Source organism: Anarrhichthys ocellatus, unplaced genomic scaffold, assembly GCF_004355925.1.
Source record: "Anarrhichthys ocellatus isolate YVR2014 unplaced genomic scaffold, GSC_Weel_1.0 scaffold37, whole genome shotgun sequence".
NCBI classification, from domain to species: domain Eukaryota; kingdom Metazoa; phylum Chordata; class Actinopteri; order Perciformes; family Anarhichadidae; genus Anarrhichthys; species Anarrhichthys ocellatus.
In genome coordinates this window covers 4219521-4234726 of record NW_022280067.1, presented here as the reverse complement: position 1 = coordinate 4234726, position 15206 = coordinate 4219521, and the positions used below count along the sequence as shown (strand labels likewise).

Genomic DNA, 15206 nt, shown 5'->3' with positions numbered 1-15206 from the left:
TCTCTCTCTCTCTCTCTCTCTCTCTCTCTCTCTCTCTCTCTCTCTCTTTCCTGCTGTGTCAATTGACTATCGGCCCATCTCCATCTGTGACAGTCTTCATGCTCCTCATCCTGTCGCTGTGTGCTGTCGAAACCAAATCCCAGATTTGATTGACAAAACGTCCATCAATCATTTACGGTCACTTGTACATGTCACTGTGTGTGTATGTGTGTTTGCTGACCCGATAAACTGCTATCTCCAACCAAGCAGCTCCAAACTACAGCGATATTGAAGTGAAATGCAGCGAGAGAGAGAGAGAGAGAGAGAGAGAGAGAGAAAGAGGGAGAAAGAGGGAGAGAGCAATGCTGACATCGAAGAGAAAGCAAATGAATCAGAAAGAGGGTGAAAGGAATGAATACAGCAAATTGAGAGGAAGAGAGACACATTGCCAAAGAGTGAATGGGAGAGGGAATAAATGAAAAGTGAAAAGAGTGAGAGGAAGAAAAGAAAGGGAGATGGTTGAAACGGGATCAGGCGCTGCTGAGAGAAGCAGGAAACCGAGCAGAGTTGAGGGGAAAGCATGAAGCAGTGTATGTGTGTGTGTGGGTGTGTGTGGGTGTGTATGTGTGTGCAATAAAACAGACTGAAAGGTGTGTGATGACAGGAAATACAGGTGTGTAGCCGCTGCACAGTCTGAGCGAGGCTTTGGGCAGGAACACGCTGCACACACCACGTAGGCCTCTACACGCACAAACACAGTGCTGCTGTTATTGGCAGTTTGGTGGTTTCAGACATGGCATCTCGTACTGACTAGGGCTGCGTTACGGTTGAAAAAATCCCAATACCAGTACCCTTAAAGTGATACTGATACCAATAGAGTTTCATTCAATACCATGTGAATGGAAGCTCTGTCTGTTCAAGCTGTTAGCACCGTTTGCTGCTAGCAGCCGGCTCAGACGTCTCCGTTTTCAGCGCTGTGTGCAGGCAGGCAATCCCGGCTGTATGGGTTGTAGCTGCTGGGGCTCTGGGCCAATCACGTGTCAATTAAACTGAAGAATGCTTGTGGTGATTGGCTGCGAGGGAAACCATACAAATAGCCATTTTAATCTGGGCACAAAAAGGATGGTTTTAAGGATACTTGATAATGATTTCGGGGTTATTTTGCTCGATACCCAGCACTACTAACTGACTCAACATAATCAAACATCTTCTAACTGGAGATGTTCTGATACCATTTGTTTCCTTCTCAATACTGATTCTGATACCTGAACTGAAGGGCAGATTGGATACCAGAGTGTTAAAAAAACAACAATATATATATCGATAAACTATGTATCATCATTATTATTGTTTTAACAGCTGCATACGACTGACCCTGTAGGTGTGATATGATTGCTGTCACTGTCATTGAAATTGTCAAGAATGAAAACTAAGGGGCATATATCTGTGCTCATATTTATTTCATGCCTCAAGATGACACAAATCACTGTGATGCATCAGCACAGATCGCTGCTCCAGCTGCTTCCACACACACACACACACACACACACACACACACACACAGGTTTTCCAGAAGAACTGTGGATATTAATGCAGAGAAAACACAGCAAAGAATTCCAACAGCCAAGTGACAATACAACCAGGACATGCTGATCGGGTCCGCAGTGTTCAGACACTCTGAACAACTACTCAGCTGTCAAGACGCTCTATTAACATTCAGTGTCCAACAGCAGGAGGAGGAGAAGGAACACACACATATTTACACACACACTCATACAACGCTCAAACATTTACCAGCGTGCACACATTAATAACTACGCTCGGCACACATAGCCCATAAAAGCTCTGTGCACATGTTCAAACACATGCTCAGACAAACGCACACACTCACCATGAAAGAATTTGGCTCATTACGGCTGTTGCATCACAGCCGCCTTGGTGTGTGTGTGTGTGTGTGTAACACAATGAAGGAGAGAGGTTGTACTACACAATGCAGCATGGGTGTGTTGATATTTTTCTGGGTGCACTCAACAAGACGCCACTTGATTTTAATCCGCTGATGGGGATCGGATATTAACCGCCTGCCGACAGACGGAGTGAGTGAGAGAGAAACAGAAAAGTAACGAGTTAGAGTTGATTGATTTGAAATAATTTCCTTATTAACCTGAACCTCCATGCTCCCAACAGGCAGGTCTCACTTTTAGTCATTACAGCATATTAATGCAAATTATTGGCTCAATCTCTGTGTTCAAATGTAACCTGTTTTTGGGCAGAAACTTGAGGCGAATCATCAGGCATTAATAAAATATTAGCAAACATACATTTGCGTAACATACATCAATATTAGACAAAACATTCTAAGTGGTTGCAAACCATATCTAAAACTCGTACTCACAGACACAGGCATCTCATTGTTGGTGTTGAGCCTCTTGTTTTAATAACACAGCAGCCAGGAAGCAGGTCTGCACTCTTCATGCACGGTACGGATGCTTACATGTGCGTGTATAGCTGTAAATATGTATATGTGCATGTGTGTAGTGTGTACGTAATGCCATATCACCGTAGAAATGAGCACTGTGGTCACGAAAGCCTGAGCAGCCTTTGGGAAGTAGGTCAATGAGTGAAAGAGAGAGAGAGAGAGAGAGAGAGAGAGAGAGAGAGAGAGAGTTGAATGTAGGAAGAGGATGACGATATATAAAGCGGAAGAAGAAGAAGAAATAAGAGCACACGCAAAAGGGAGGCCAGAGGGATTAGTGGCAGTGGAAACTTACAGTTAGAAACAAGCTTTAAGGTTTACTGGGATCATGTATGCACACGCCATGTAGTATGGCATGAATGCCTCCGTGTGTGTGTTTGTGTGTGTGCAGTAAATATGTGTGTGCCAGTGTGTTTGCATCCAACTAATAGCCTCACCCTCTATGCTATGTGCAGGTAGAAGCCTGCTTACTTTCAACCCACACGCACACACACACGCACACACAGACACACACGCGCACACACACACACACACACACACACACACACACAATCACAACAAATACACACCTCTAAACTTTCCATCGCCAACAGCTGCAGAGCCGCCTGAGCCCCATCACTGCGCGCCAACCCCACCCTAATGTGTTTATCGTTATGAATTATCAGTGAAATGAAATCGCATTATCAGGAGACTATATCACAATATCAGGGTTATTGCATTTTGGACTCCTACAGAGAGAGAGCCAATTTATTAATATCTGATGAGTTATTACGTTAGTCTGCGGTAACTAAGTTACTTCAAGGCTCGTAAGTGATAATCTCTTTTAGTTTGGCTAGAGATTTAATCGAGATGAGATTGAACGCAACGACCGTCCAAACCCACGTGGAGATCTTATGGTAATTCTGTACATTATGAACCAATCACTCACAGGTTAATGTGCCTTTTACCTGACGAAGCAACATCTAAAAATAACAACAAATAGCTGTTAAAGTAGAGTAATGGAAGAGGAGAGGTGTGTGTGTGTGCGTGCGTGCGTGCGTGCGTGCGTGTGTGAGTGCTATGCATCAAACCATATCAAATACAACTGTACTGAATGTGATAAGCCGTGCTAAAAGATTACTACGCAAAAGTGCATGTTCACACCAGTCGGTGCTTGCCGTCCCCTGGCACTGGTTGCCACGGCTGTATGCCATGTTGGCGTCTGTGTGTGTGTGTGTGTGTGTGTGTGTGTGTGTGTGTGAGTGTGTGTGTTGTCTTGCCCTCATGGCAAGGTTCACGATGCCATGGAAATTTCCTTTAAGCTTTTCTCTCATTTACACCAGTGCCCTTGAGATGCCACACACTCTCACTCTCACACACCACACACACACACACACACACACACACACACACAGACTGGAGGGTGCAGCAGGCTACAGAAGACATACACCAACCGTCGTATTGAGACAATAAGCAGACCTGCTTAACAGTCACATGATTATTGTGTCTACTACTGGTACTGCCTACTGGTGGTGCAGTACTACTACTTTGTCTATTGCTAAAACTTCCAGTGCTACTTCTGAAACCATAACAAAACCACTATTAGGTAGTATATCAGGTAATATACTCCTACTACTACTACCACTACTGCTGCTTCTACTATTACTGCTACAATAACAGATTTCATAGACTAAAGTGAAAACCGCTGCACTTGAATGCTGCCAAAAACACAAATCCCAGACCGAAAATTGCAGTAGTAGCAACTTGTCACACAGTAAGCCCCGCCCTAAAGCATCCCCTGCTTTATGGTCTGTTTGACTCTAAATGGACCATCATTTACTAAATGAACATCATGCTGTATTGAAGAAGACTTGAAACTAGAGATTGAGGCCATAAACTCATGTTTACAATGTTTACTGAGGTAATAAATCAAGAGAGAAGTAGAGTCATTTTCTCATAGACTTAGCTGGTTTGCAGCTGCATTACCCAGCAGAGGAACCGTTTAGAAACTCTGCATTACCCATGAATGCACCCTGTAATCCTTAACCTTGAGCAGCATGAGTCGTAATCACACACAATAATCCTGCTGCACCAGTGGATTATTGGGAGGGAAAATGCATACTGGTATACATCTTGGTTGGCATACCAGCTGTGTGTGTATATATATATATATATATATATATACATAAATATATGTGTGTCCCCTCTTGGGAGCAGCAGGCTATAGTGTTGGTGTCAGAAGATGTTGTGCAGTTGGATGCTTGCCGATCCATGGTCCAGACATCTTTACAACTCGATCTGTCAGACAGCTAAGTCGGGGCGAGTCCCAGCCAAAACACTGGCAAAATGTCAAGGGGGGAGAGAGAGAGAGAGAGAGAGAGAGAGAGAGAGAGAGAGAGAGAGACAGAGAGAGAGAGAGAGAGAGAGACAGAGACAGAGAGAGACTGAGAGAGAGAGAGAGAGACCTGAACCTGACGGCGCCTGAACCAATATCGGAGTGGCATTTACACCTCCAGCCTGCGCACAACTACCATTCATCTCCTGTGTTTTATTACAGCGCTGCAAAGTGTCAAAGTCTCAATGTTAACAACAGCAGAAAGTGTCAAAGTGCATTTTTCTTACTGTAGTAGACTTTGAACAAGCACCCTACTTTTTACAGTGGCAGATAAGTTCAAATCTCGCTTTTTAGAGCTGTGGACAACATTGAACCTTATTGTTCAAGTGCTAATATGAATCAGTTTATTGAAAGAAATGTGTTAAAAGTTGAGTAGGCATCTGAAAGATTTTTCCAAATTAGTGATTCAAACATGGTTCTAATTCCATTATATTAGCTGAAATGCAGCCGTGTAATTCCCTCTAAAAACAGAACGTTATATGTTGTGCAACCTTCGGATTCCAAACAATCAATCCCTCCCACGACGACGATCTCTTCTATGCTTCAAATGCCACTTCCTGTACAGATGTGGAGAGATGGCCAACACCAGGCCCCCTGCAACGCTGACATGTTGCTTTTGGAATCAGCATCCCTCTCATCTCATCTGCCTCTCATCTCGGCAGATTTTTAGCAAGAGGCGCAGCCCTCGGTGCGCTCTTTCTGCTTTAAAATAAGACATTTCCCTGGTGGCTGCCCCCGTGTTAAATCAGGTAACAGAGGAGGAGAGCTTTGAAGAAATAGGGCAGCCAGCTCGCTCGGCGACCGCTGGGCCTCCGCATGCTTCCCTACAAAGCCCTGAGCTTCTGGGTGAGATTGGATTCCCTCTCCCTCAACCCCTTGCTATCTCCCACAGGTGTTGGACCAAGCTGCGGTGTGTGTGTGTGTGTGTGTGTGTGTGTGTGTGTGTGTGTGTGTGTGCGGGCGCTGATGTGTGCACGTATGTGCGGTGAATGGCAAACAGCCTCGCGCTCATGTTGACACTATCAATATAGCAAGAGGGTCCCTGTGATGAATACAAATTGCTAGTAAAGGTTAGCTAAGGACAGATGGCACGCGCACACGCACACACACATCTGTACATGTACACAAATGTCAACATAGGTGCTTGGATAAAAAGAAATGATGAGAGATGTGAGGAGGAATTCAGATGAAGGATGTATGCAGTGATCATCCCGTGCCTCTACATAGTCTTAGCACAGCACAAGGCCACTTTAACCGTCGTTTGAAGAACTGAAGACAATCAATGTGTTGATTTTTGAACCTGAATGACAATATTTACACAGAAGGCATCCAAAGTGTGCCGATTACAGGACAAGCACAAAAGGCTGTAGAACATGATCACATTATCATGTTGGGTGTGTGTGTGTGGGGGGGCGGAGCAAACCTTTGTTTTGGGCCCCTTTTGGGCTCCACTTCCTGCCATCTATGCGTAGTGTATTCACCCTGTTGCACCCAAGTCCACCACGAGCACAGTGCTTTGTGTGCCTAAAAGACCGACAGATGGTTTGTTACACAGAACCATCTGAGAAGTCCCCATAAGAAACTGTTTGAAAGAAATATATTTGCCAGGCGATTGGATGAACCAAAAAAAAGACTGAGAACATCTTTTCAATGGAGAAAAAGCTTTCGGGGCAGTTCTTTTTGCTCTATGAAGAAATACTCTGAAGTTGTGATATAACTGATGCTATTGCAGCATCTATGCTATCCCAATATGTTCTCTGTTATAGAAGCATTTCAAAAACAGCAAAAGTTATCCGTGTAGCACCCACAGCGGCAAGCGCAGTCATTTATCCCAATGTCACGGGCAAGATGCTGAACCTGCTCGCCGCCAGTGAGCCGCAGAAGTTACAACGGAATGCAAATGATGTTTTAACCATAAATAACTAAAAATGATGAATTCACTATGATCCGCAGTGTCTGAATGTGGCATAAAGATGATGAGGTGATAAAAGTGAATCACAGCACTGACTGTAAAGTATGTAATCTGTGTTGAAACTATAGCCTAGAGAGAGTGAGAGAGAGAGAGAGAGAGAGAGAGAGAGAGAGAGAGAGAGAGAGAGATTTACATCCTCACATCCCACTCTGGTTTGAGTCACAGCGAGAGCGTCAACAACCTGGAACATGGTGCCGGAGCGAATAGATTTTCATATAAATTAAGACGGCAAAAGGCAGACGATGAATACCTAATAGTACACTTGCTCACTGGTATCACTTATTTCTTTTTTTATTTTTTTTTTATTTTCTCTTCCCCTTCTCAGCGTATCTGTTCTCTCTGCCTCTCGCTGTAAAATACGCAATGAAGCCATCGTGCGTGTTGGAGACTTTGCACGGTTGAGTGCTGCTCTGCTACTCCTCCTCAGGGGGTGAAGAAGTGTTTGGAGGATCACGGGCGGTGTGCATGCAAACAGGAAACAAACAGGATGCAAACAGGATTGAGAGATTCTGACGAGGCAGTTTATAGACCGGGTCCGTGTACTGATCTCAGAGCAGTTTCTTTTGCAGACACTGTGACCTCCGACTCTTGCTGTTCCCTCGAGCTGTGGCCATTTATTTCAAAGTCGTAAAAATAACGCGTAAATCATAAGCTAGTTTATGTCAGAAACGTAGCTCTGGTACAGTAGGTTCTGTGAAGGATTGGATGAATACAACTACCTGATACTTCAGGTGATGATGAAGCTAACAAAGCTATGAAAACTGTTTCTAACAGACTGCACAGACAAAGATGACAGGACCCTTGTGCTTTTCATCAGCACACCAGAAAAGATCTCAAAGGGACAAGGAGGTTACAGAGGCACGAAGAAGCGCGAGAGAAAATGATAATCTCAATTCTTTAAAAAAGTGTAAAAATCATAATTCTACTTGTTTAATCCAGACTGGTGCTGCCCTAATGCCAGTGTATGAGAGTGCATGTGTGTGTGTGTGCATGAGCCGTCATTCCAAGCAGGCCTGGGTGAGCAGCTGATGAATCACCACGCTATTAATTATTCAGAGACCCCTAACCTGCCTCTGCTAGCATGTTAGCTATAGCGACATGTGACGCACAGAAACACACTCACACACACACATGCAGTTTATGTCCCTCGCACCGGATGCTTCATGAACCTCAGAGGGATTCGGGAGGAAGCAGCCGTATTCCCAGATCCATCTCTCACGCGTGCACAAACACACACACACACTTGAAGAGGATGAAACACACATAATCACACATATGGTTAACTCCACGAGCACCTTGGTGCAGCACCACAGTGACCAACAGCCACAGCAGTGGCTTTAGGAGACATTACCCTCCCCAGAGTCAATTTAAGCAGCAATCACAGAGCGAAGAAGTATCCGTTTCACTGATTTAACAGTTTGCCATTCATCTGAACACACAGGAACTGCAACAACACGACACGTTTGCCGGCCATTTTCCTATCTTACTCTCCCAGATTTTGGTCAGGGGGAACATTTTGTCTAATCTGCCTGCCACAATGCCTCGACCCCCCTGACGTTTGACCCCCTCACTGTTGGCTGGCGATCTGTAAAGCATTCTCACCGTGATCCACTCAAAAATAACGACATCAGATGCATGCCTAAAATTAAAATGCAGCTAATCAAAAGACGCAACAGCAGTTGCATATTTCTACACATATGCTGAGCATCCAAGCTTGTGTGTGCAGGTAGTGTTTTTGTGTGTCCGGTGCACAGTGACAGAAGGGACAGGTGAGTCATGGCGAGACTGCAAGATGAACACATCGCACTGCAGCAATGCACATCACGACTCAGACGGACAGAATAGGCACACAGAGAAGGATAGTGGCACGGAATTTGGGGATAAAACAGGGAATGACAGATAAAGGAACGTGGACGGAGAGGGAAACGTGAGAGTGTCTGTCTGTCCGTCTGTCCCTGGCACGGTGCAAAGCCCAGTCACTGCCAATAACACCCGTATCCATCACTCTCAGGTGGAGCTTCAAAGCCCCGTTATTTATACACCTGTCTGCCTGCCTGGCTGTCTGTCTGGATCCATCACTCTTCTCTGTCACTGTCCAATTTGACTTGGATTTATTGGGCCCCGTCCAGAAAGCGATGTGCCTTCCAGCTTGCAGACTAGATGCATTATCAGGGAGGGTTATGTAAATCAGAGACTGATGAGTGAGCGTTACTGTTTCATTCAAACCAATAATGATGATGGGAGATACTTCATAATCATATGCCATGGAGAGCAGAAAACATGTATTTTGCTCAATGTGGTCAGTGAGCGACCGTTTGACTTCCGGTCCAAATAGCCAAAGATGAGAGCTGACCGCCTGCTGTGTAGGAACACATGCCCACACACACAGTCTCACACACACACACACACACACACACACACACACACACACACAGAGGCTTCATGGTTATAGGATAGAGTGCTGACTGGCAGTATGGGGCTCTATAGGGCTACACAGGAGCACAGTAATGGCTTTAAGCTTTATTAAGTTTTCCATTTGGTACGTGTAGGCATCGTTTCAGAGACGCAATTAACATTTTAAACACTTGAGAGCTGATTAGTTTACTTTATAATAACCTGTAACTTGGGGCACAGAGGAGGCAAACATGGAAGCCAGTAAATGAGTAATTTGTTGGTGTGTGGGACCTAAAGTTTTTCCAATTACTGATCTATTTCAATTTTCAACTCACAAACTCTCTCAGGCTGGGACTGCCCACTTATGTGTGTGTTTTTTTATCACACCCTTTCAATTAAGTGTTCAGTTAATGAAATGTTGATGAAAAGAAAGCAACTGTTCCGATGATGCAGCAGCTTTATATCGCAGAGTCCATCAATGCTGTCAACATGTTGACAGTAGAGCAGTGGAGCAGGATAACTTGGATGCACATTTGGATAAAACTGTTATAATCCTTGTGAGGAAACTGGTGCAACTATTTTTACTTGACTTCCCAACCCGAACAGCACTTCAAAAATAAACTCGACGCAGAAAGAAAATGATTTCAAAGCACATGAGGTTCGTGTGTGGCGTTGCGTTCCGATCCAAGAGGTAAATATGTGCGTTTGTAAATGGGAACCGGGAGAATCCACATTGTTTGACGCATGTAACTTTCTCTTCAAGGTTGCTTCACTGCAACACTGAAAGGCAAAGTAGATAATATTTTACAGGCGTGCGCCCTGTGGCTGGTTGTGTCCTGTTACAGCAGGATGTGGTGACTGACGTTAAGTCGGCCTGATCTTCCCAGAGTCGATCCCCCGGATGGACCCAGACCGGCCCTAAACACCCGGGTCAATGATTAGCACTGAAACAGGCCTAGGAGTGCACCTGCAGTCTGCCGCTCTGAGAACAGCTGACTGTGACTATGTCACCACCACACTTGACACGGTTTCCTGCTCCTGCGATTGCTGATCAATTTCACCAATAATCCATTGCAGCGTTTTCTTAGCTTTTATCTCGATAAGCTACAATGTAGCATCGTGAAACTACAGCATGATCTTTGCTTCTTACATCCGACATATGTGGTATCAGTAGTTTATGCAACTGTGTTGAAAAGCTGCACAAACCAGAGATGCACTCGACTGAAAACCACACGTTTGTTGTTAGATTGCAGTGTATTTAAATCAAAGAGCGAAGGCGTCGCTGACGATCACTTTGAAGGGGAATATTTGCAAAACCAAAGACATCGTTGTGGACTTTAGTAAAACATTACATCCACCTCCGCCGAGGCACTGGCTCTCCTCATGGAGAAATTAGTACTTAGCCTTAGTTAAGAAGAAACTGAGCTTTGATAATGAGTCTTTTTTTTACGTGAACAGGGTGATGAGTGTGCTACCTTACAGATGCATTACACATTTGGTCAAAGCAGCCAGCAAAAATCACTGGTAGGCTGCAGCCTTTCTTGTCATTTAACCGACATAATCACATGGAAAGCAGACAATTTTTGCAAATCGGGGCCAGAAATCGCAACAGGTTCTAATTTTCATGGATTCTATGTGCAATAAACCCACTAAATGTAAAAATGGTATCATAAACTGCCTCTGAAATACAGGAAGATAGAAGAAGGACATGTTAAGAATGAGAAATTACAGTAAGCATGTGTACTGTATGTAAGTGTAAGAGTGAGAGACTGTACGACAGAGAGAGAGAGAGAGAGAGAGAGAGAGAGAGAGAGAGGAGGAAGCAGTCACATGTTAGGAGGAGGGGGGAGTGACTGTCTGTCACTCCTCTACGTCACGGGTAACGCCTCCCTCCCTCCCTCCCTCCCTCCCTCCCTCCACTACAACTCACATGACTGCAGTAGCCCTGTTCTGTAACTCCAGTCACGAGGATAGAGTAGTATTACAATAACCAGCCGGCAGGGGCGAGCTGCATAGACACACACTGAAAGAGAGAGAGAGAGACCCAGAGAAAGCCAGCCAGCCCTAATAACCCTGAGGAAATATTAACATTTTAATGCTGCGTTTGTAGAATAGATAACCTTATCAGACTACACATGAAAGAAAGAAGTTAAGCAGTGATACAATGTGAGATTAGATTTTCTTTCTCTTATCTATACTACTGTATCTTCTTCCCTCTGTGGCACTCCAGGACTTTGCAGCAAATGAGCACTACAAGCATGAGAAGAAAGAGCTATACGAGCAAATATACGAGCATGCATGCATGTTTCTGTATGCGTCTTACTCTTCATCAGCGTCTTCCAGCTCTTTTCCTGAAGCTATACGTTTCCATTGAACGAAAAATTCAAAAACACAAGAGTTTTATGGACGCACCATTCCATCCAATGGAAATAGTCCAGATGACGTGCGCATTAACATGACATTTCCCCAGAATTCAGCCTTTATTTGGTATCTTTGGAAAGGCTGAGATCGTCACTAGGAGTTTAAATAAAGTTCTGTTTCTTAGAACAATGTTTGGCTGCACAGCGCGACTTTGTAATGGCTGTCCAAGCTATGGGCCACCACGACGCGGCGACCTCCGGTTCTGAAAAAGTGAAGCCAATGCGGAACTCCACCCTCAGGTTTCACTTCTGGTTGCCAAAAACCAAGACGACGACGGCCTGAAACCAAGATGGCGACGGCCAAAACACCGAACTCCAGGCTTCAAAACCGTAGCTCACAAACGGCGACTGACTACATCCACTTCTTATATACAGTCTACTGCCACCACTTGTGAACAGTTTGAAGGTATATTGATTAAGTGCAGACACATTGTAGGATCTTACATTATTTCAAGATATTGAGATGGTATACGAACATCCTGATGTCATAGAAGATTAATAAGGTCACACTTATATAGTTCATGTCCCCGTAGGAATATTGTGGTGATTTATGCTAATACCAAAATGTAAAATAAAACCAATGTATGAACTCAAAAGACATTCAATATGTTCCTACAAGTAAATTATAGGTGTGTTTTAGTTGAGTGATGTGATAGGACGGGATGAAATATTGATGTAGAATGTCACTATGTAGTTATATACTGTATGATATTACTAAGATGAGTTGTCATATTGTTAGCTCCTTTATTATGGGATGTTATGGTGCATTTATTTCCTCATTTACCTGTTAGATCTGTCTGAGCGTGTACTGTGTGTGCTTGTGTGTGTGTGTGTGTGTGTGTGTGTGTGTGTGTGTAATGTGGAGGCGCATGTCATTGCTGCACGTTATAAATAGCACACTGTCTCCCTGGATCCCACCACCACACACTGAATTAACCTGCTTAAGATGCCAATCAGCTGTGACAGATCCCCCTCCACACACACGCACATACACTCAACCCCCACCCTCTGATGACCGTGCAATCACAGCAATACAGTACCAATCCACAAGACGCAATCTCACGTCACACAGTGATGGAGAAACACCGAGGGTCCTGTTTTCCGATGACGTTTTATAGGTTTTATAGGTTTATGTGCACGCGATATATTTCGGAAGCGCGACTCTACAAGCAGGAGGACGATGGAGATTTGAGCTGATACTTTGGGATCTGCTGTGTGAGAATTAGAATTTCTCACCAAAACCCTGCTCAGAAATCCTCTCATTGAATGTTTCCCTTCGTGTATGCAACGATACGTATATCATATTATACAGCCCGGAAGCCATCAATAATGTATACATTCTCTTAGAAAATTCGGCATATATTTTAGGGGCAGTGCATCACTTCATGATTATGAAATCTCCATTTCTATAAATGGAGAACACCACTCGCTACCGCCCTCCGCGGGGTTCTTGAGCAGTTGAGCAGTTGTAGAAGTTCCCATATTTCCTTAATAAGTGCTGCTTGACGTGTGGTACACATTCATATTTAAATTAAAGACCACATGCATTCATTTAAAAAAGCAATGTATGCATTAGGCGTTGCACATTATTGCCAGTAAGCAAGGAATCCCGGAATCGAAGCGATTTCAGAAGGCAGTTTGGCGCATACATTGAAATTCGGTGCAAACTCCCTTCCGTGCGACCTCCACAGACACACCGTGGGTTAATGAACTGTCAGTCATCTCCAGCCCTTCGGACACACAGCCGGAGAATCCGCTGTCTTTTCGGTGAGCCACAGCAAACGATCGTGTGAGCCAGTCCAACGTTTTGTAACCGTTGTCGTAACGATTACGCAAACGATTACGAAAACTCAGATCCGCACCAACTTTCTCAGCTGACCTAGCCCCACTGTCTCCTCTCCATCCCATTGACCTGCAGAACATCGTCTGATCAACTGACCAATGCGAGGAAATGACAGAATGATCGGTGGGAGTTGCTGAACTTGAATTGAAAAGGCGCACCGAGCAGCCGGCAGATCCCCAACACAGAGCTTCCCCCAGTTAAGCCGACGGTGCTGTGACAAGCTGCTTATAGTGGCGTGGATACATAACATACACAGCGGGTGTTTTGCAGTGTTTCCGCCTCAAACAAACACTTTATTATAAAACCTGCTTCGAATAAATACAAGCACAATATCCCACCAGCAGAGTGACACATCAACAAAAAGGGCATACAAGTATTTTCTCTGCATGTTTTTAAAGCCAAGCTGCCCCGTAGTTCGTGGATATGTATCATAATGCCATGCCATCATAATAGTCTTTATCTAAGTCCATGCGTTCGGAGGCGCACCACGTGTCCAAGTCTCCGGCACTGAACTTCCCCTCAAGAATGCGTCAAAAGTTTCCAAAGCGCCCCCTCTGCATACCAAATAATCCTCCCCGAGCAGCGACACACCGGCCGCTCTCCGCTCCCAGCACCGGCACGCACACATTTATTCGTTTTAATCCGTCAAATTCCCTCAATTGCCCGTGGCTGATGACATTTCCTCCAAAAAAGAAAACGCACGTGAAAGCCAGACGTCAAGGCATAGTAGGCTTTCACACACACACACACACACACGCACGCACGCACACAGACCCGAGACGCCGGGTAGCGTTGTGCTTGGTGAGATGCTGCTGACAAGCCGGGCGAAAGCTTCGCATCAACCGGGAGTAGCGCGCGCTACGGCCGGGGACGTGCAAAGATGCACCCCGGGCTGGAAAGCCCGAGGTTCGGTGCGTCCGGTGAGGCTCGGGTCTTACCTGGCTGCCGGTGTTTTCTGTCAGGTAATTGAAGACAAAGGACGAGAGTTCCTCATCTAATAGTGGAGCGCAGTCCGCCATCTTCTAGTGAATGAGGAGCCGTGGAGTCAGAGAGCGGAGTATAGCAGGAGGAGGAGGAGGAGGAGGAGCAGTGGGGGAGAGCCGCCTGCAGTGGGCGCATCTGTTTACACACACAGAAAACAATCCAAGGCGTTAAAAGACATGCGGTTCGCCAAAGTGGGGTCTGGGGACCTCCAGGGGTCAAAGCGATGGATCCAGGGGGTCCCACAATAAAATGAGGATTAATTCAACTTCGGTGTGATTTAATTAAGCAGAAATGATTACTAAAAGATTATTCACCATGAATGTCTATTGCAAATAAAGGATTCAAAAATAAATAATCAGGAAAGATACATGCAAATATTAATATAATCAGTACTAACAAATGTATTTAATAGATAGATAGATAGATAGATAGATAGATAGATAGATAGATAGATAGATAGATAGATAGATAGATAGATAGATAGATAGATAGATTTTTTTATTAGATTTTATCTAAACATTCTTGTATCCACAATGTGTTGATGTGTCATGAAAATAAAGCAATTCTGATGAAAAAAAATAAAAATAAAGGTCAGAGAAACATCACACAACCACTTGTATTTTGTAGCCTCTGTGTAGTTTTCATCCAAAATGAAGGCTGTCCAGGCGGCAACCTCCGGTTCTACCGAGTGAAGTCGATGCGAAGTGTCTTAAAACTTGTATTCTCTCTAGTGTCCACCAGGGGGCGACTCCTCTGGTTGTATA

At 44.6% G+C, this 15206-nt stretch overlaps 1 protein-coding gene across 1 annotated transcript in view; it reads right to left on the bottom strand.

Annotated features, from left to right (window-relative positions):
* Window positions 1–14495, bottom strand: part of ppargc1b (peroxisome proliferator-activated receptor gamma, coactivator 1 beta) — an 85246-nt gene extending 70751 nt beyond the window's left edge. Inside the window, exon 1 of the mRNA XM_031866977.1 lies at window positions 14397–14495. Coding sequence (XP_031722837.1) covers window positions 14397–14477 — 81 coding nt within the window. The 5' untranslated portion in view covers window positions 14478–14495. The remainder of the gene's footprint in view (window positions 1–14396) is intronic.
* Between the last annotated feature and the right edge of the window lie 711 nt (window positions 14496–15206).